This window comes from Drosophila mojavensis, unplaced genomic scaffold (assembly GCF_018153725.1).
Source record: "Drosophila mojavensis isolate 15081-1352.22 unplaced genomic scaffold, ASM1815372v1 contig_80, whole genome shotgun sequence".
Classification (NCBI taxonomy): Eukaryota; Metazoa; Arthropoda; class Insecta; order Diptera; family Drosophilidae; genus Drosophila; species Drosophila mojavensis.
In genome coordinates, this window is record NW_025318906.1 from 2,346,359 (window position 1) to 2,366,202 (window position 19,844).

General features: G+C 43.1%; 2 protein-coding genes and 1 long non-coding RNA gene across 10 annotated transcripts; 2 read left to right on the forward strand and 1 right to left on the reverse strand.

Moving 5' to 3' along the window:
• Nucleotides 1-24: 24 nt before the first annotated feature.
• LOC116804080 lies at nt 25-336 on the reverse strand. Its single transcript, XR_004364103.2, has 2 exons — nt 245-336; nt 25-162 (listed from the first exon to the last, which is right to left on the reverse strand). It is a non-coding gene; the product is annotated as an uncharacterized LOC116804080 (long non-coding RNA).
• A 166-nt stretch (nt 337-502) lies between these two features.
• Nucleotides 503-6,722, forward strand: LOC6578499 (nucleoporin Nup188). 2 transcript variants are annotated; one of them, XM_015163180.3, is made up of 8 exons: nt 503-594; nt 656-1,881; nt 1,938-2,047; nt 2,112-3,070; nt 3,131-5,192; nt 5,253-5,407; nt 5,470-5,683; nt 5,762-6,722. In XM_015163180.3, the coding sequence occupies exons 1-8, from the start codon at nt 569-571 to the stop codon at nt 6,596-6,598; spliced, it is 5,589 nt and encodes a 1,862-aa protein (XP_015018666.1). In that variant the 5' UTR covers nt 503-568; the 3' UTR covers nt 6,599-6,722. The 2 variants fall into 2 exon arrangements, with proteins under 2 accessions (XP_015018666.1, XP_002004409.2); XM_002004373.4 differs by having other exon boundaries at nt 656-1,875.
• Nucleotides 6,723-7,979: 1,257 nt separating this feature from the next.
• LOC6578500 (glutaminase liver isoform, mitochondrial) lies at nt 7,980-19,244 on the forward strand. 7 transcript variants are annotated; one of them, XM_002004374.4, is made up of 7 exons: nt 7,980-8,390; nt 12,716-12,822; nt 16,085-16,114; nt 16,699-16,938; nt 17,006-17,379; nt 17,452-18,482; nt 18,550-19,244. In XM_002004374.4, exons 1-7 carry the CDS (start codon nt 8,142-8,144, stop codon nt 18,700-18,702), a joined length of 2,184 nt encoding a protein of 727 aa, XP_002004410.1. In that variant the 5' UTR covers nt 7,980-8,141; the 3' UTR covers nt 18,703-19,244. The 7 variants fall into 7 exon arrangements, with proteins under 7 accessions (XP_002004410.1, XP_015018669.1, XP_015018671.1 ...); XM_015163185.3 differs by lacking the exon at nt 7,980-8,390 and adding an exon at nt 12,277-12,393; XM_015163184.3 differs by lacking the exon at nt 7,980-8,390 and adding an exon at nt 12,554-12,592.
• The last annotated feature ends 600 nt before the right edge of the window (nt 19,245-19,844 follow it).

Here is a 19,844-nt window from a genome sequence, read left to right on the forward strand (position 1 = left end):
AAAAAAAAAAAAAATAGAGAGAAATCAATTAAGATAATCCTTTATTAAAAAATTTAAATTTTGAACAAATGTTCCTAAAATTTGACAATTCAAGGAAATTTTCTTGAGTCAGTTGGATCGGGTGGCTCATCGGTGTTAGGTTCTTCAAAGTCTGGTACAAATCTGTTGGATATATACGCATATAAATATATATATATGGAGATTTATTGGCATGTAGATAATATATATTCTAAAAGCTGCTTACTTTGGATATTTAGCCAGCAGATATTTTACAATAAAAGCAACACATTTTTGTACGCATCTAAACATAGCTAAGATTCCAAATTCAAATCTCTGGCAGCACCGTAAGGGGAACAGCAGAGTTTCATGTCATTTAGCGTTGCCAGCTGCGAGCGATGCTGGCTGTTACGCGTTGCCAGCTGCCTCAACGTTTGCCGGTTGGTTAATTTCGCCAAGTTGGCAGCGCTCATCGCAACAAAATTGCGCGTGCTAAAATATTTGTTGTTGAATTGTTACATTTGCCTGTGAATAGAGTTAATCAAAAATTAAATACAAAAACTGATCGAAAATGCCCGCCGTCGAAAAGTATGTTATGTAAGTGTCTTGACTAGCAAAGCAAAGTAGACGAGTTTTATTAAATTATGATACATTTCAGATACGATTGGAAGCGCCTCTGGCAAATGGTGTCCGGCATCCACTATGAAACACCCAAAGGCACAGTGCGCGAAGAGCTATTGAATGTCTGCTCGGAGCTGCAGGCAGGCGTCCTGCAGTTCAAGCCCAAGAGCGCCTCCAATGTGGAGCTCTGCACGCTGCTCAAAGAAAAGAAACAGGAGAAACTGTTGCCCTTCACAGAACGTCTGCAGGAGCTGCTCAACCTGGAGTCCGCGCAATGCTGGGAGATACTATGCTACTATCTGACCAAAGAGTATCGCGGCTCTGCCAGTCTGCTCACACAACTCATCTCCACAGAGACGAACATGACCAAGCTGTTGGATGACATTCGTCACTATTATTCCCTGGAGCGCATGATTGTGCTGAAGATTGTGAAGAATCTGCTTGTCTTTTACCACGTACCCAATCATCCGTACCATGCAGAGTATAGGGAAGTTGTGGACAAGATCACACTGGAACGCTTGCTCGAGTCCTACCTCAACCAGCTGGATAGCTTGATCAATGAGCTGCCGCCACGCAAGCTGCTGGCAGGCGAGAGTTTCCACTGCACGGATCGCCTGACCAACTGGTCGGAGCGCAACGCACGCGAGACCAACGAAGTGCTGCACATTCTGCTGCTGATCAGCGAACACAGAAGTTTTAGTTTTAGCCAAATCACGCGACTCTTTTCCACCATCAAGCAGCATTCCTTTGGTCGCCTACAGAGCTATCTCAACGAGTCAAATCCCTATCACAAAGAACTGATCAAAACTTTAACCTACTCGGAGCTGATGCTGCTGCTCAAGTGCCTGGACAGTGACAACGGAGAGCTAATCCAACAACTTATTGCGGAGCTCCATGTGGAGATATCCAGCATGCATCATCGGCCAGAGCACGGCCCACTGCTGCTCGTCTGGATGCTGTTGCGCCTGCGCGGCACAAACGATGCCGATGATGCTTCCAGTCTGCTGCGCTGCCGCCAGCTGGGCAAGCGAGCTGTCGAGCTCAAGTGCTTCGAGCTGCTGCACAGCATTGCTACACACACAATGTTCTCCGACGACAGCCTGCTCTCCCGCATCGTGAGGAAGACCATCTACAATCAACTGTGCTACATGTGCGACCTGTTCGATGGCGACGGCAGCTGCGCCCGCTATGATGGTATCTTTGCGCTGCTGTGTGAGCTGCTCTCCTTTCCCCAACTGGCCAAGGACTTCTGCAATCGTAAAGGTTTGTTAAGGCTGTGCCCTTAAATTGTTACTAAAAGCTTTCTTCTCTTTTCCCAGAGGATGGCGTGCGCTCCTTGTATAATACTCTGCTCGAGAACTTTCCTCTGCAGTTCATAGACTTGGCCAACGTGGCCTATGCCTTAACCAAGGCCGGCCAAGGCAACTATGTAAGCTGGCAGCTAATCCTCTCTATTTGCGTTAACTGTACATGAATACATTCTTCACACACAGATCAAAGCTCAGATGGAGTCGCTGCCCATGCTGGCGCTGCTGTATGACGAGCAGGCGCACAAGCTCAGGGAGTTGGAAACGAATGAGTATGAGCTCACCAGCCCTCTGCAGGCCTTTCCCGGCATCGATTTCACGCTGCCCATTGGCACCAGCTGCACCGCTGTGCAGCATGCGAACGGCTTCTACATGCACTTTCGCTGCCAGGTGAACTTCTTCAATGCACTGCATCACGAGATTAATTGCCTGCTGCGCGAGAAGGCGCAGCTGCACGGTGACTTCGAATCGAATGAGCGCGTTTTACGTGTCGAGGCAGGGCTGAGGTATCTAGAGCTTACGCTGCAGCGCATCAAATCCATAGCAGCCATCAGCCCTGAGATGGTGCATCCCACAGAGATGTGCATCGATTTGCTGAGCAAATTCAGGAGCGTGCAGTGCCCGCCTGCTCGCCTCTTATCCATTTGCCTAAATGTGTGCACTGCGCTGTTGCCGCTCGTGGATGAGGAGATCTTCATGCGTGTCAGCCATTTGGATATACTGCCCAAAACGGGCAGTCAATCGCTGCAGGACTACAAGCTCTGTGCGAGCGCAGTTTACTTCGAGTCGCGCTTCCTGGGCGCTATCATCGACAATGTGGAGAAGAAGCAGGAGCGCTACGATTTCCTCTTGGCCTATCTGCACTTTCTGCGCACCTATACGAAGCTCAAGCGGCAGCGCTATCTGCAAGTGGAAATACCCGGCTTGGTCTTTCTGCTGCGCGACGTGTTTCCCCACTTGCACACCTGGCACTTCAACTCGCAGCTGGACAAGAACAAGATCTACTTCGAAGTGCTCAGCTTCATATGCGATCTCTTTGATATCATGGGCAGCAGCAACGAGGTGAAGTGCGAGAAGCGACAGCTGCTGCTCAATGTGTGCGTTTACTCGCTGCTTAATCTGGACAATGGACTAATACTTCTGAAGTATATTTACCTATAGAGATCTATCTATTATGGACTTTCTGTTAACCCTTGTCTCTCTAGATTTGTGGGCGTTGGCAACGCCTTTGTCCAATACACCATGGAACTGGAGACGAACTGGATGCAGCAGCAGCCGCATGGACTCATGATGCTCGTGCGTCTCTCTATGCGCATATTGATGCAGGTGCTCTGCCTGAAGAGCCACGTCTACGGCACGGGCGCGCTGTCGCCACTGGAGGCGCTCATCTATACGCAGCCCAAGCAGCGGGACACGTTGCGCATCATACCCACTGTGTGCAGCTACATGAGCAACATATTTGATCGCTGGCTGCCCATCGTGTCCTGTCGACTGTTGAAGCGCATTGCGCTGGAGTTCAATATGTCGCTGTTGGCCTGCCTGGACATGGAGGCAGATCAGATCAGACTCACGTTCATGCAGAAGATGCCCGATCAGCTGGAGAGCGATTCGATTAAGATAGCCATACTGGAGCTAGTGGATGCCTGCATAGCCAAGCAGCCAGGTGTGACAGAGGCCTTCTTCAAGGTCAACTATGCGAATGATAAGCGCTCGTTCTTCGGCAAGGAGTGCACGCCCAGCATTGGGGACAGCATTGTCACCTACATGAAGGAGTTTCTCGATGGCCTCGAGGAGGTGCCGCTGATCATACAGCAGACGTTGCCCTGCAAGGTATTGAACATCTTTCATTCGCTGTGGAAGCACAATCTGAAGATGCTCGTGGATGAGCTGCTCAAGCAGCCTCACTTCTGGAGGAAGCTTTGCAGTCCGCTCTTGACCAAACCCACCAGCCAGCCCCAAATGAGAGTCTACACGCAGCTGATAAACATTATCTCCATCGAGATCTACAGCACCGGCAGCAAAAAAAAGACCGACCTACGCGAAGTGATGCAGAAGTTCTTCGAGCTCGACTGCTTCCAGCAGTGGCTCGACTATATCTTCAATTTGCCCAAGGTTCCGGCTAAGCAGAGCTGCAACGAGGAGCTGCCCGACTGGATATGCTGTTTGCAATCGTTTAAGGACTTAATTGTCATATTGCTGAAGAAGCAGCCCACGTTCATCACGATACCCGATGCCCAGTTCAAGCTGCTGGCCAAGAAGTGCCTGACAACGCTTGTGGACCGTGCCAACTACTTGGAGGACATGCGTCCCTTCATCATGCTGGCCGAGCTGTACATATTCATACTGCTGCAGTTCAAGCAGTCCTACACGAGCAGCAGCGAGGAGGAGAAGGAGCTCATGGAGCAGCTGGAGCAACTAATCCTACGCATCTGCGCCTGCTACGAGGACTTGCATGTGCGCGCCAAGGAAGCGTGCCTGGCCATCATAACCAAGTGTGCGCACCTATATGCAAATCTCCTGATCAAAGAATCTAGTATATCGATGCGCTTTCTCAACTCTGTGGTCACCATCATTTCAAGGGAGCTGCTCGATATGGAGAAACCACAGGCGCCACTGAAGCCGCCACTGAAAGCACCGCCGCAGGAAGCCAACGATGGCACCGTAACCACAAATTCGCTCCTCTTGTGCCTTAATCTCCTGAAGACAGTTGCGACCATCTTTACTATGGATGGACCCGGTAACTGGGATTTGCCGTTCTTGTCGGTGCGTCTCTTCCAGCGTCTGCTGCACAGCGTCTCGCACACGCTGCCCGTCCATAACAAGCGTACGCTTAGCATCCAGCTGCTGGACGTGCTGATCGTGTTCGCCAAGAGCAGCTGCTCCACAGAGTTTCTGCACTGCGACATGGGCGAGCATCTGTGGCTGAAGCTGCTGCCGCCACGCGAACTGCTTCATGCGAAACTCTCATTCAAAAAGCCCACAAAGGACAACGTCTGGACTATGGAGCAGTGGTGGCCCATCTACTCGCGTGGCATTGAGCTGGTCAACATCATCTACGACAAGCACAAGAAGTGTTTCCTGAAGGAAGTCATTCAATTCGTGGGCATACATGAGGTTTATCTGGTGGACTCCCTGCTGCTGGGCAAACAGTCCCTGGAGCCCGCGGCCATGAAGTTAATCAAGGCGGCCATCTCCCTAGTGGCCAGCTTAACGAAGGATCACAAGGAATGGGCGCAGGAGAACTGCTCATCCATGCTCAACATTATGGTAATGTTATACATACTACATAGTTGTATCTCACTCTTATAATTTGTATTTAATTCGTAGAATGCAGTCCAGGGTCTGATGTGCCACGCCATGTCCATGTTTCATCAGCAGCGCAACTTGAAGTGCTTGCTCGCCGGCAGACGCTCGCAGCTGGAGATGTTGCGCAACATGGAATCGATTACCATCGATGATAATATGATCAATGCTTGCAATGAGTAAGTTGTGCAATAATTTGAAGCATTGCCCAAGCAACTAATAGTTAACTCTTTTTCCGCAGTCTGACTGACATCATTATATTCTGTGTTAAGGCAATGCAAAAGTTTAGTCCCGATCTGTTGGACATCCTTTGCTGCAGCTACTATGAGCCGCACAAGTGGCAGCCGTTGCTGGACGTTAAATTTGGGGCGCCTAAGCTGAATGAGAGCAGCTTAACTCTCACCTTTGGCATGGTGCTCAACATGGTGACCATCTACGTAAAGGCATTAACTATGGTGAGTGAGAGGATACGAGATGGAGCATTTGCATTTTATTTAAGCAATATCTATATAAATGTTTCTCTTTTTACACAGCAAAATCACGGCTTCCACGAGGTGCCGCTTAATACGCTGCCCAGTGTGGAGATTGGCGAGGCGACAGGCCGCATGGCCTCGGGTGAGACGTCTCACGGCCAGCGCAGCTTCTCGCACTCTGTGTCCACTGCCGGCTGTCCGTCGAGCGAATTGCTCTCCAATTTGGACGGCCAGCTCTGTCTGGTGGCGCTGGAGCATTTGCTCATGCTGGTGGCCTCGCAGAGCATCTATGTGATACGCTCGCCGGAACTGGAGCCGCGCTGGAAGCAAATTGTACGACGCGACATCAGCAGCGACCTGCTCAGCTTTCATGAGTTTGTGCGTCGCAAGGTGATCGTGGACTATCGGGATGCACGCTGTCAGTGGGTGCGACGCAAGCACGGATTGCTGAAGTTTAGGCCACAGAATGTGGGCCGAAGTCCGGCTATTGCCTCCGGCAGTCAGCGCGGCAACGAGGTGGCACGCCGCAGCACCACCGCCAACGAGCTGCGCGTAAATGTGGTACGGCGTCTGCACTTGCAGCAGCATGCCCAACCACTGCAGCCACAGTCTGGCAGCTTGGAGATGACTCGCATGCTAAGCCCCATTGCAGCGCCTCATTCAGGTGGTCGCCATCAGATGGCAGCATCTACGCCGCAGGACTCAACAGATGTTAGCGAAGCCCAACATGAGAACAGAAAACGCTTGTATGCGGCAGAGTCAATGGCGCTTGAGGTGCAGTACTTGCCCCCGCCCACGGAGCCCATCTATTGCGAATTGTCCCAGGTGCAGCTTGTCGAAGAGGATTATCTCCAGCTGATGTCTGCGCTGTTTAGTGTTATACCACAAACCGAATAGGATTCTAGCGTAAGCTAAAATAGGAATATAATTTAGCTTAAGCTTGTATTTTCATGTGAAATCATTAGGAAGTTTGTATGTAGATTGTATACATGTTTAAATAAAGAATAAACAATTTGAAACTTCTTTATTGGGTGCTAACATTTTCTGCAGGGTGTAAATTTCATCATTGCATACTTCTGAGATGATCACATAAATGCAAATGAATTTATATCATAGCATACTTTTCGGCTGTGCGTTAATTCAACTCAATTTTGTAATGTTGCATACTTTTGGGGTGGCCCTAAACTTGCATATTTTAAATTATGCAGCATACTTTTAGTGCTAGAGTTTTAAGTCTAGCTCATCATAGTCAGAAGCAAATTTTTGTTGAAATTCGGCTGATTTACCAGGCGAACAGAAATGCCCAGCAGGAGGAATATTTTGTTTACATTTTGATTTTAGTTTATATTGAGCGCGCTGCTAATTAACAGCTAGTGAGAACAATTCTGTTATTTAACATAAAGTTAACAGAATTATGTTAATTAACATAAAGTTAAAAGAATTCTGTTAGTTAACATAAAGTTAAAAGAATTCTGTTAATTAACATAAAGTTAAAAGAATTCTGTTAATTAATATAAGTTGATTCTGTTAGTTAACATAAAGTTAACATGATTCTGTTAGTTAACATAACGTTAACAGAATACTGTTAATTAACATTCCGTTAACAGAATTCTGTTAGTTAACACTCGAGTGGCGGCAAGCCGATAGTAATTATCGAATTGTTGAGCGGTTGAATTTAAAATGATCAAAAATTCAAGCAGAGAAATACGTTATTATGCACAGATATCAAATGCCTACAATTAAACGAATTGTGAAAATCTTTGACTGCCAATCGGTGTGCCCTACCAAAGACTTCACGAATATGGTCAACTAATTGCTGCCTTTATTCTCGTTAAGAGCTGAATCTGTGCAAAAAATATGCGTATTGAATTCCTGCAAAAAGTGTAATTAAAATGACATAAAATCAGCAATTTGACTTTACAGCTTGTAATCTGTTCATGTTCTTTATCTGTCAATCACTCAGCTATTTAGTAGCTCAAACAGTATTTAGTCGGCAAGTGACGTCATTTGGCGTCCGACGAGCCCCCAACTACGTCAGCTGAGAACGTGTCGCCCACGCGGTTTCAGCACACTCTGTATTACCCGCTTTCTCTCTCGCTCTCTCTGTCTCTCTCGGGCTCTTTCTGTTGCCGGGTCACATTGGTTACTCACAAGCTAAACAATGCCACGCAAAATGAAAGAAGTCTCAACGCCGGCGACGTCGTCGTCGTCGTCGTTAACGCAGTTTTCGCTGCTGCCAGCTGAGCTGATTATGTGTTTAGCACTGCGGCCAGCCGTCATTTCAGTACCTTGTGGGCCGTCACAGAGAACGCATGTGCAGAGGCAGCAGATTGAATTGAGCTAGATAAAGATACACGCACCTCAAACAACAGTTTACAGTTAAGCGTTTTGTCCCCCCCAACAAGAAAAGTCGTCAGCAGCTGTTTGTCTTATTGTGATAATGTTTAAAGGTGTGCCAACGCTTGCGAATTTGAATTTGCGTTTGCTCAGCAGCCACACGGCCAAGGGTCGTGCGTGTCCTGGCCGAGTGGTGCAGTGCCGCAGCAAGGCAACGGCCACATCCCTCGACCTCAACGAGGCCAATGGCAATGGCCAGATCGATGTCGATGTCTACAGCGAGCAGGACCTACTGAAACGAGACAAATTCCGGCATCGGGGACTCGATGTGCAGCAGAAAATCGCATCTGAGGTGAGTGGGCAAGGCTCCTGTAGCCGAAGCGGAAACAGCTGATATCATCCAGTCGACTTTCCTTCATTGTTTATTTTTGGGGGTTGACGCCACAACAGGCGTTTCGTGATTGCGTTTCACATCGCATAACTATCGATTTTTACACCACATGCCCAGCCTAATCCAGATACTATAAAATGGCGAAATTCGCCGAATGAAATCGAGACTGTTTTCATAAGTCTGAACTTACATAGAAGTATTTCGTTGCCAGACAGTAATCTATCCAAGTATATACACAAGTGTATAGTCAGTCGGCGCTCTTATCTATTTACCTAAGAGTTACGTGCCCGAAATATAATAGAAGTTCAGGTTTATATCATGTGTTCATTTACTTATCTTATCAGGTGGGTACATCTGCTGGGTGTAGCGATGACTACCGGAAAATCACATTGGGAAATTAATCATGACGTCGCTTCGACAGTATTTTATGATCTCGAAACATCTTAATACAATTATAATTCCTATAGCTATATTGGATGTTGATTACATATGGCCCGATATTGACATGATACGTATTAACAAAACATTTACTCTGGTAAAAATTTATGATTCATGATATGTGTTAATACGACACTCGAACCTCCCCACATGCCAAAGTCACGAGAAAAATGTCACAAAAAAGAAATCCCAATAAGCGCTAATATATGTATATATATTAACACATACATATATATGGCTCTAGTAACATACAAATATACACAATTATATATACAAATCTGATATATGTATAAACATGCGAATTCTAGAAAAAAAAAAAAAAAAAACAATGCGAGAATTTTGTTTATGCGCTATCGTAGGCATAGAAAGAGAAAGAAATAAAAAGGAGTAAGGTTGGACTGGGCTAGCGGAAACAAAGAGAAAGAGATAGAGCGTTATTCATAGTCAAGTGGTTTCGTACATTTTAGTGAATGAATGGATAATTAAATGGGTTATACATACATACATATATATTTCGACCATTGACAAAAATATTGCAAGATTACGAAGATGGAACTTAGGTACATTTTTAGCAACTTTATATTAAAAATAGAATTCAACCTTTGAAATATAATGAATTAAATAATAATCTAATCTAATGAGATATTGAATGATATCAGTCTTAAAGTTCAAACAGAAGTCGTATACGTAATATTTCTTATACAAGTATGCGTCATAGATACTAAAGAAATAAATATTAAATGTCTTAGCGAGCGGTTATTGATTATAAATCAGCATTAATCATGAACTGCAAAAATTTCCACATGGCCTACACAATAAATATGATTTTTAAGACATTTATGATCTATGTGATTAATTAGATACTTGCATTGCATTTAATACATATGTGATCTAAGTCGTATAGATATATTTTTTATTGTTGTATATATATGATATATGATAATCTATATGAAATATTCATTCCTACATTTAATGTCGGCATTTCCGCTCTTACAAATCCAACTTCAAGTGCCGCTCTTACTACTTATTACTATATAAGACTTAAATTATGTAGCATGATCTATAAGTTCTGTATACTATCTGTGATCAATATTTTTGTGTAATTGTGTATAAACCTTCTAAATAAGCTAATGATCTTAAGATCTTTACAAAAAATGCAAGTTCCAACGATATGATCCCAATTATGTAGCATACATATTTAATCCCTTATCTCTGTCTCCATATGCATATATTGTATTAGAAAATATGTGAGCATATGCTAAGTATTTTTCCCCCGGGGCTCCATCGCTAGCTGTTACTACCTGACGCAGAAACTTTAATGCCGAATACAGTTCCGTTGCCATGGGAGAAATAATGAATATATTTTAAAGCACATTGCTACCCACATGTATGTATGTACATATATATACCTACATACATAAATATGTCTGGCCCCCGAGCTGATATGTGCTACGAGTGTTAATAGATTCTTTTTTTTTGGCACGCCGAAAAACAAGCCCCTCACAGCTAGCAAATCACATGGAACTAGAGCTGAGAGAGGGAGAGATAGAGCGAGTGAGATTGAGAGATTGACCGATCGAGAGAGCGAGTGCAGGTGATCTTATAAATATTTGTTTGCAAAAATTAAGCAAAACAAATCGAAATACCTGTATGTATGTATATGTGTGTGTCTCTCTATATCGTCATGATTGAAGTACATACATTATTTTGCTGTTGCCTTTGTTTATTTATAAAATCCAACTGCGTGCGTCAATATCTGGCGGATACTGTTCCATTCAAATGAAAGCTGTCAATAATAAAATTTAATTTATTTATAAAAAATATTATAATGAAAAGAATAATTTGGCAGCAACAGCTGGGCTTTCCTCATGGTTATTGTTAATACAGTTAGTTATTATCATTATGCATAATCAGTTCCCCAGTTCAGCTCTTATCTCCCGCCGCTTCACATGACTCTGTTTGCCAAGCCTCCCAATTAAAAAAAAAAAAAGAAAAAATTATTTCGGACCTAAGAACAACAATTTCGTCGTTTTGAGTCGTTTTTTTTTTTTTTTTTTTTTTTTTTGAGTCGTCTGCGTAAAAAGCTCCAAAAGAAAATAGAAGAAATAATCTATTCACTTTTAGTTTTTTTTACTATTATCAATTATTTGCTCATTCAATTAGCAAATTGGGCTGAATTTGTTGTCAGGCAGCTGTTGGGTGTTGGACTTGCATTAGAGCTTGAACTTGGACTCATCCGCTGTCAGCTGATGTCACGCTCCAGTAATCCCGCCAGGCCAGGTGTTCAATTACAATTTGCTCAGTAAATTGGATAAGACAATCTATTTTGAACTGCCTTGGGAATGGGTTTTAATCACTCCTGATAGCACGTCAAGTCGCTTACAAAAACACTTTTTAATTAAATGCTGAAACATTTGAAAACAAAGACAAGAAAAACATATCAGACGAAATAATAGTGAATATTATATAGAATCTGGCTTTAAGCCTAAAAAGCTTGACCCTTGGGTGGCGATGCCATTTATCTGTCTGGCCATATTGGGTTAAAACGAATTCTCTTGGCCAAAATTCAAATTAAGCGTTAATTTATCATATAAAAATACTTTGACAGTTGCCATGCTTGGCTATTTATTAAAATTTAATTGGTAAAATACGGAAACAAAATGGGATCAAGGCGAAATACTATTTCTTTGGGTAAAAATTGAATTGTTAGATATATTAAAAAAAAAAAATCAAAATTTAAATAATAAGTTTTTAATATATATATTTGTATCACTAAAAAATTTAAATTTAAATAAAATATATATTTTAAAAAAATTATATATACTGTAAATAAATAAATTATGTATGTTTTGCAGTCTAAAAGGTCATGCATTGGTCTATTAATGCTGAAAAGCAATTCACGACTTGAGCGGGCTGTCTGTATAACAGTTCTATAGAGTCTCTTTATTCATCTATCATCCGCACACTTAGCAAACAACAATTGTATCGTTCTCCTCCTTTTACTCCTTGGCTTAGCGAAGGGAAACAAAGCCAACGCTCATCTGCATAGCCATTGTCACATATTTGACAGCATCGACAGCAGCCTAAACAACTAAAGGGATGCGAAATATTTGATATATACTATATATGCCACACATACTATATGTACTATGCATATTAGTGCTTCAAAATGGCAGCCTTGCTAGCAAAAGTTCGGCTAGAAAGAGAAGCTCGGCAAATGAAACATAATAGAAAATTGTACAACAAAAAATGTTTAGCTACAAATTAACAGAAATAAATCTAAATATAAAAGCTAACAAAAAACTTGTTAAGAGAAATAAAGTAAAGCGAGAATATGGATAACATCGATCCATTGTCCATTGTGGACCTGCTGGCGTTCGACATGAACAAAGCACACTTTGAAAAATGTTACAAAATTTGTTCAACAGTTTATAAATTTTAATACTTTTCCATTATGTTTTATATTTGCGTGTCCGTTTGTCCACTAACTGTGAATGCTTGCCACGCCATTGCTGGCATGCTGAAGGTGAGATTAGCCCAGGTGGAAAAGTGTAGCAGCATTTTAGGAGCCTAGCAAATAGCTTTTAGATTGACCAATGGCAGTTATGAATGAATGCTAGACCAAAGCCCACCCATGCCTCATATATAAGTAGACCGTTATGTTGTTTACTTAGCATTTCAATTGCAATTCGATTCTCGAAATGTCGCAAACTCTGAGAACAATCGTACGTGAGCAACAAATAGAATAACAACTGTGAAAATATGTCAGGGATACGTGCTTGGCACCTCACATTACACACATATTTCGATTATTGTATTTATCCAGAATATGCTTTGATATCTTTCAGAGAAAACTACGTACGCCGCCGTTGTTGAATTTGGTTTTTGCCAACCGTAAATTATCCTTCTACGACACCAGCACCGGACAGAAGCCCTGCGAGGAGAATGCCAAACTGTAAGTTCGCACACACTTGGCCACACACAAATAAGTCAAAGATATACATGCACACACACACATAGAGATATATGTATGTGTATATATAAGACATTTCGCACTTACACAAAGTATTCTCAAAAATATTTGATTTCGCATTTGGCACCTGCCCCAGGCCCAGCTTCCACGCCCCTCGGCACCCGCGCAGCTCTTGGGCCTCAGGGGGCTTGCCACGTGGCAAATATATAGTTGCTATACGTATAGACCATTTCTAATAGATCACTTGGTGCTAGTTACCAATTGTCTTAACAAAGCTATTTCCATTTATAGATCGAGCTATTTTTAGGCTGCGCTCTGTAATCCAGCGGCTTAGCAGTTGATTTACACAATTAGCGATATTACAATGAAATCGATGTGAAATCTAAATATTACGAATATGAACAAGACCAGAAAAGAGTCAAATAATATAATATATATTTATATATTTTTGCAAAAATATTTACCTTGCACATTTGCACGCATTATTTTGAGCAAATTGCTTCTTGTTTTTCTGTTATTTGTTTTTGCCTTTGCCTCTGCCTTTGGGCTGCATGCCAAAAGCAAATATAAGATATGAATGATGTTTTTGTTTTTCAACCATTACGATATGATGCAAGGGATTGTGAAATTGCATGCACACAACTCCAAGATACTCTGTTCTGTAAAGGATTAAATGAAGCTCTATCTATATTGAATAGGATGGAGTTTCAACATTGAAATTGTTTTAAGAGGCGATTATGTTTAAGAATTTCAGCTAAGGGACGGAAAGTAGAGAAAAGAAATAGAGGAAATAAATAAAATTAGTAAACAATTAAATATAGAAAAGAATAAAAAAAAAAAAACAAATTTTTAAATACAAAATCAATAAAAATACAAAAACGGTAAATATTAAAAATAAAAACAAAATAAAAAATTTTTAAATAATTTTTTTAATTAAAAAAAAAACCTTTTTAAATTATTTATTACATTTAATTTATCTAAGAAAATAAAATTAAATTAACAATATATTGAAAACGTTTGCAAAACTTAAAAATCTAATATAATATATAAACACTAAAAAGATATAAAAAAATATTTAAAAAATTAAATCGTTCAATACTCTAATTAAATACAACAAATTTAAACAAAATTTAAAAAAATTAAACTTAAATTAACATAAATTTATATTCATAATGAAGGCAAAACTAGAGTACGAAAATCAGCAATACTCCATATATATAAAGGAATCTTTCTAAAGGACTTACTCGCTCTCTATGTACATAAGGTATAGGTCCTTAAATATTCACTCGACATCAATGAATGCTTCTACTGCTGCTGTCTGTCTGTCTGCTGTCCAAAATTCGAACACGCGCTCAGCCGCTAATTGAACGCAGTGTAGGGGTATAAAAATAAATTAACATACATTTATTAAATGAAGATAAGATCGAAATACGCTCCACTTTGATTTGTGGGCGACCAATGGGCCGTATGCCGTATGCTCTGCCAACTACTATATAAAACTGTTGCCCCATTGCTGTGGCGCTCATTTCGGCATCGTCGGCAGCTTCGAGCAGTGAATCAAACAAACATTTTCGTGTCTTTTTAAACACTGAATTTTCGCGAACTATTCGAAAAGAAACCAGCTTGAAATGGGGGAGCGCGGTTATAGTTTGCTGCAATATGCGACGGAGCGGGCGCCGCTGCCGCTGGACGGCTACACGCCCGAGGAGGCGGACCAGTTCAAGGATACCTTTCGGCAGAAGATACTCGACGACCTGAAGTCAATGAGCGGCGACCAGCTGATCGAGCTGGTCAAGCAGAACGCCAACAAGGTGGAGGAGGAGGAGCAACAGCAGATTAAAGCTGGTGCCCAGCCGAATCCCGTGCAAGACGACGCCGACCTGATCGATGCGAACATCATCGCCGAAATGGTGGCGGGCATCTGCACCAAGAGCCAAAAGGCTCTCTTCATCAAAGTGATTACCAAGTACATCAGGTAACAAACAATTGTGAACTGCGAATTGTGCTTTGTGACTCAGGCCGAAGACGAGCCCCTGTGATAAGCCTGTGATCTGGGTGCGTTATCTGACCGAGCATATTGCGAGCAGACATTAGCCATATACGTGATATAGTATGTCCATATACATTATATTCCAATAATGGGCACAATATTACACACGACGGCAAAGGCAAATAGCTGCGGGTGTTTACATACTTTGAATGGGGAGTTAATTAATTTATTTTATTGGCAATAACATGATTTAGAAATTAGCGCCTTTTCACCCACAGACGCACCGTCTGTCTCTCTCGTTCTCACTCACTCTCGTTCTCGTTCTCCTTCGCTCTCTCGCTCGCCGTCTCGCTCGTTCAACAATAAAAATCACACATTTGGCTAATGTATAAAATGTCCGATCGTCGCGTAGCCGCAACACAGTTGAGCTTTAGGTTCAGAATATTACGCATACGCCATGGTGATAACGGAGGATATAGTTGCGCTGAAGCGCCAGAGCGAGGACGGCGAGGCCAAAGAGCGCGAGGAGATCTATAGGCACAACAAAGAGCAGGAGACAACCGAGACAGCGGCCATAATCGAGGAGATCATCGAGGGCATCTCGCTGCAGAATCGTCGCGGCACCATAGTGCGCACTATATCGGCGATAATCAGGTATACATCGGGTCGTCGAGAGGGTACAGACGCCCTCGTCTGTATAGCACCAATATCCTATATATAGGATATGGTATGCATACAGGACATATGTGAGGAAGCTATAGCGTAAACCTATGCTATATATGGAGAATCTCTATATATGGAGTATAGTGCATGCGTGGGGTATCCTATAGGGGACATCTATAGGATACTATACAACTTCATTACTATATATAGGCATATGAAGGCAGCCCACTGGCATAAATAAGCGTTATATGGAGTATATGTAGGGTATCTACAGGTCATCTATTGGATGAGGTATATACCTGCTGTACACATAGGATAGAGTGTACCTATATAATATATAGGCCATTAATAGGATACCCAGATGGTATATAAACGATATACAGGACATGTATAATGGGTACAGTGTATCTAATGGGTCCTTTATAAGCAGTATCATATCATATAAATAGCAAAAAAACACACACAGTGACACACCCTCTCAGTCCACAATTGCGTTTATAGCACAACATATGGCAGACCCCCACTACACATATTCACATATATATAGATAATTATATATATATATTTGCTATATATATTTTATTTCCTTAGAAATCAGCGACGCAACTATTCGATAAGGCCGTGAGTAAATTTTGGATGGTGTTTCCCTGCGTGTTTTATATGCTTTTCGGTTTAGTTTTGTGACACCCAGCCAAACAAGACAAAGACTCCGCTATAACACTCGTTTTTAGTTGATATGTAGCGCCACAACCATTATATATATATTTATTTATTGCTTGATCAACTCTAGTCGTAACTTTCGACGCATTCAATTTGTGCTTTAATTGAGTTCAATTGAAATTTGACAAGAACTATATATATATATATATATATGTGTATATTTATTTGATAATTGAGATTTCTTGTATTTATTTTCCTTTTGTTTTCGATCAATTTGACGCGGACGAGACGCGGCCTGGCAACTCTGGCTGGGTCTAAATTTAGACCTTTGTAGCTGAACTGTAGCCAGGTCTAGACGCTTGTTTGCTCATATTATCACCTGCCCACACTTGTTTTGTTTAGAGCTTTACCTATAGTTGTATTTTAAGTAAATCGCCGTAGCTTCTAGCTTTTTTCCACATAAGCATGCTAAATGAGTTCCCGCCGTCTCTTAATGAAGTTTTGGCCAACTATTAATTATTTCCGTAAACCCTCTTCTCGTTTAGCCATCGCGAGCAGGAGCAGCGCAACGCGGAGGATGTGCTCTTCGATATGTTTGCCAGCGAGGAGACGGGCCTCATATCCATGGGCAAGTTCCTGGCCGGACTGAAGACCACGGGCATACGGCGCAATGATCCGCGCGTGCGCGAGCTCATGGACAACCTGAAGAAGGTGCACAAGCTGAACAACTACGAGACGGGCTCGTCGGCCGAGACTCAGCATCTCAACCGCGAGACCTTCAAGGCGTGAGTCTAGCCTGGTCCCAGTCCGATCCATGATCCTTCATTATCCTTTCCTCTGCTTCGTTTACAGTGTGGTCTCGCCGAACATTGTGCTGATTGCCAAGGCGTTCCGCCAACAGTTTGTCATCCCGGACTTCGCGAGCTTCGTCAAGGACATTGAGGAAATTTACCATCGCTGCAAGTCCAACACTCTCGGCAAGCTGGCCGACTACATTCCCCAGCTGGCGCGCTACAGCCCCAACTTCTGGGGCGTCAGCATTTGCACAGTGGACGGACAACGCTTCTCCATTGGCGATGTCGAGGAGCCCTTCACGCTGCAGAGTTGCAGCAAGCCACTGACCTATGCCATCGCCCTAGAGAAGCTGGGACCCAAGCTGGTGCACTCGTTCGTAGGCCAGGAGCCAAGTGGCCGCATCTTCAATGAGCTCGTTCTCGACCAGAATAGTGAGTTGGCATTGAGCATGCTCCATGCTGGGACTTAGCTAACCCTAATCTACTCCTGCTTCTGCTCCACAGAGAAACCGCACAATCCGATGATCAATGCAGGCGCCATACTCACCTGCTCGCTGATGAGCGCCTTGGTCAAGCCCGACATGACCTCCGCGGAGATCTTTGACTACACGATGTCCTGGTTCAAGCGCCTGTCTGGCGGCGAGTACATTGGCTTCAATAATGCCGTATTTCTCTCAGAGCGCGAGGCAGCCGATCGCAACTACGCCCTGGGCTTTTATATGCGCGAGAACAAATGCTTCCCGAAGCGCACAAACCTGAAGGAGGTGATGGACTACTACTTCCAGTGCTGCTCCATGGAGACAAACTGCGAGGCGATGTCTGTGATAGCCGCCAGCCTGGCCAACGGCGGCATTTGTCCCACCACCGAGGAGAAGATCTTTCGCCCGGAAGTCATCCGGGATGTGCTCTCCATAATGCACTCGTGCGGCACCTACGACTACTCGGGACAGTTCGCCTTCAAGGTCGGCCTGCCAGCCAAGTCGGGCGTCAGCGGCGGCATGATGCTGGTCATTCCCAATGTGATGGGCATCTTTGCCTGGTCGCCGCCTCTGGACCAGCTGGGCAATACGGTGCGCGGCCTGCAGTTCTGCGAGGAGCTGGTCAACACCTTCAACTTCCATCGCTACGACAACCTGAAGCATCTGTCCAACAAGAAGGATCCGCGCAAGCATCGCTACGAGACCAAGGGCCTGTCCATTGTCAATCTGCTCTTCTCCGCCGCCAGCGGGGATGTCACGGCTCTGCGTCGCCACCGTCTGTCCGGCATGGACATCACCCTGGCCGACTACGATGGCCGCACCGCCCTGCACTTGGCCGCCTCCGAAGGGCACTTGGAATGCGTGAAGTTCCTGCTGGAGCAGTGCCATGTGCCACACAATCCCAAGGATCGCTGGGGCAATCTGCCCGTGGACGAGGCCGAAAACTTCAACCACTCCGATGTGGTGGAGTACCTGAAGAAGTGGGCTGAGAACGCCAAGGATGCGCCGCAGCAGTGCATGTCCGACGCCGTCACCACCAAGACCGAAGCTGATGAGGTGAGTACTGCAGGTTAGATAAACTCCGTTTCTTGCCTATATATGTGGATATGAATGTGCCTTTCAGGAGCTGCCCTGTAATCCGGACGATGTAGTTGCCAGCGGCATATCCAGTCCCATTCCAACAGTATCGGAGCCACGTAGCCCCAGCCCCGTTTCCTCGGAGGACGGCAGCACAGTGAGCGGCACCAGCGTGGACAAGACCAAGCCCGGCCTCTAGAGACCTATGGATAGACATATATAAATATATACATACCTATAGAATCTCGCTTAAATTATTTTCTTAATCATCTACTTAGTTAATATACAATTTTAGTTAGCTATCCGAGTTGTTCAGACTTGTGAGCCCAACATACATACCATATATTATATACACATATATACATATATACTTATTAATGCTACTCTGATCAAGGCGAATATAGACGGCATTTGTACTTTGTAGGGTTTTAGAAAAGCATTCGAAGATCCGTGCTGGAATCCAGACAAACCATTGAAAGCAATGACAATAAAATGTATTTAAAAATCTACAAGATATCCCACTGCTATATATACCATATATACATACGATATATACAACATATACATATACATAATGTTTACGTGTGTGACTTGTAAATTTATATATTCTTGTATCTACTACAGAATTGTCAATTGAAAGTGTTTCGATGTTAATCATAGAGTCGCGTGTTTTAGTTCCTTTATTTAGTTTCTTTGTCTACATGTATAATACATTCAATAAAATCTATCGAGAACTCCAAAGATTGAGTGTGTTTTAATTATTCAATCGAAAATGTAAACCCAGCTATAAGTCGGGAAGTTTAATAAGCTGAGTATGCTTTGCAGATTCAGGCTGAAGATTGGATCCACTCGTTCTACAACTTATACGGTCTTGTATTTTGGCTATTGTTCAACTACTTTATTGTACTCTCCCTTACCATAACTTTCTAAGGATTTTAACTGCTTGGGCGATACAGCTCTATATACTTGGATTGATTGACAGCAACAATAGCAGATTGAACTATCTGGACCGCAAGGAAATCTGTAAGCAAACCGACTCTTGCTTTACATACAGAAAAACATCATATTCCGAAATCGGATTTTAAATACTGACAAACCATAAGAATTGCTCACATATCATTAAATCTTTTCCAAATGGTTTATCAATGACAGCCTTCTAAACCTACTAGCTGAATTACTAGTATTTAATATTACTAGTGCTAAGCTCTTTTGTAAACCGCCTTATATCTACTATCAATTCTATATTTTTTCTATTACCAAAAATTTCCCCCAATTTTCATTGCTTTCGTACCACGACACGCAGTTGTGTGTGCTCGCGCTTCCAAGTTCGAAAGCGCCGCA

Coding starts and splice junctions, on each gene's coding strand:
- LOC6578500 (XM_002004374.4), top strand. CDS start 8,142: ATGTTTAAAGGTGTGCCAACGCTTGCGAATTTGAATTTGCGTTTGCTC. Junction 16,115..16,698: donor CGCAACTATTCGATAAGGCC/GTGAGTAAATTT, acceptor CTTCTCGTTTAG/CCATCGCGAGCAGGAGCAGC. Junction 17,380..17,451: donor GCTCGTTCTCGACCAGAATA/GTGAGTTGGCAT, acceptor TCTGCTCCACAG/AGAAACCGCACAATCCGATG.
- LOC6578499 (XM_015163180.3), top strand. CDS start 569: ATGCCCGCCGTCGAAAAGTATGTTAT. Junction 595..655: donor GCCGTCGAAAAGTATGTTAT/GTAAGTGTCTTG, acceptor GATACATTTCAG/ATACGATTGGAAGCGCCTCT. Junction 3,071..3,130: donor AATGGACTAATACTTCTGAA/GTATATTTACCT, acceptor TTGTCTCTCTAG/ATTTGTGGGCGTTGGCAACG.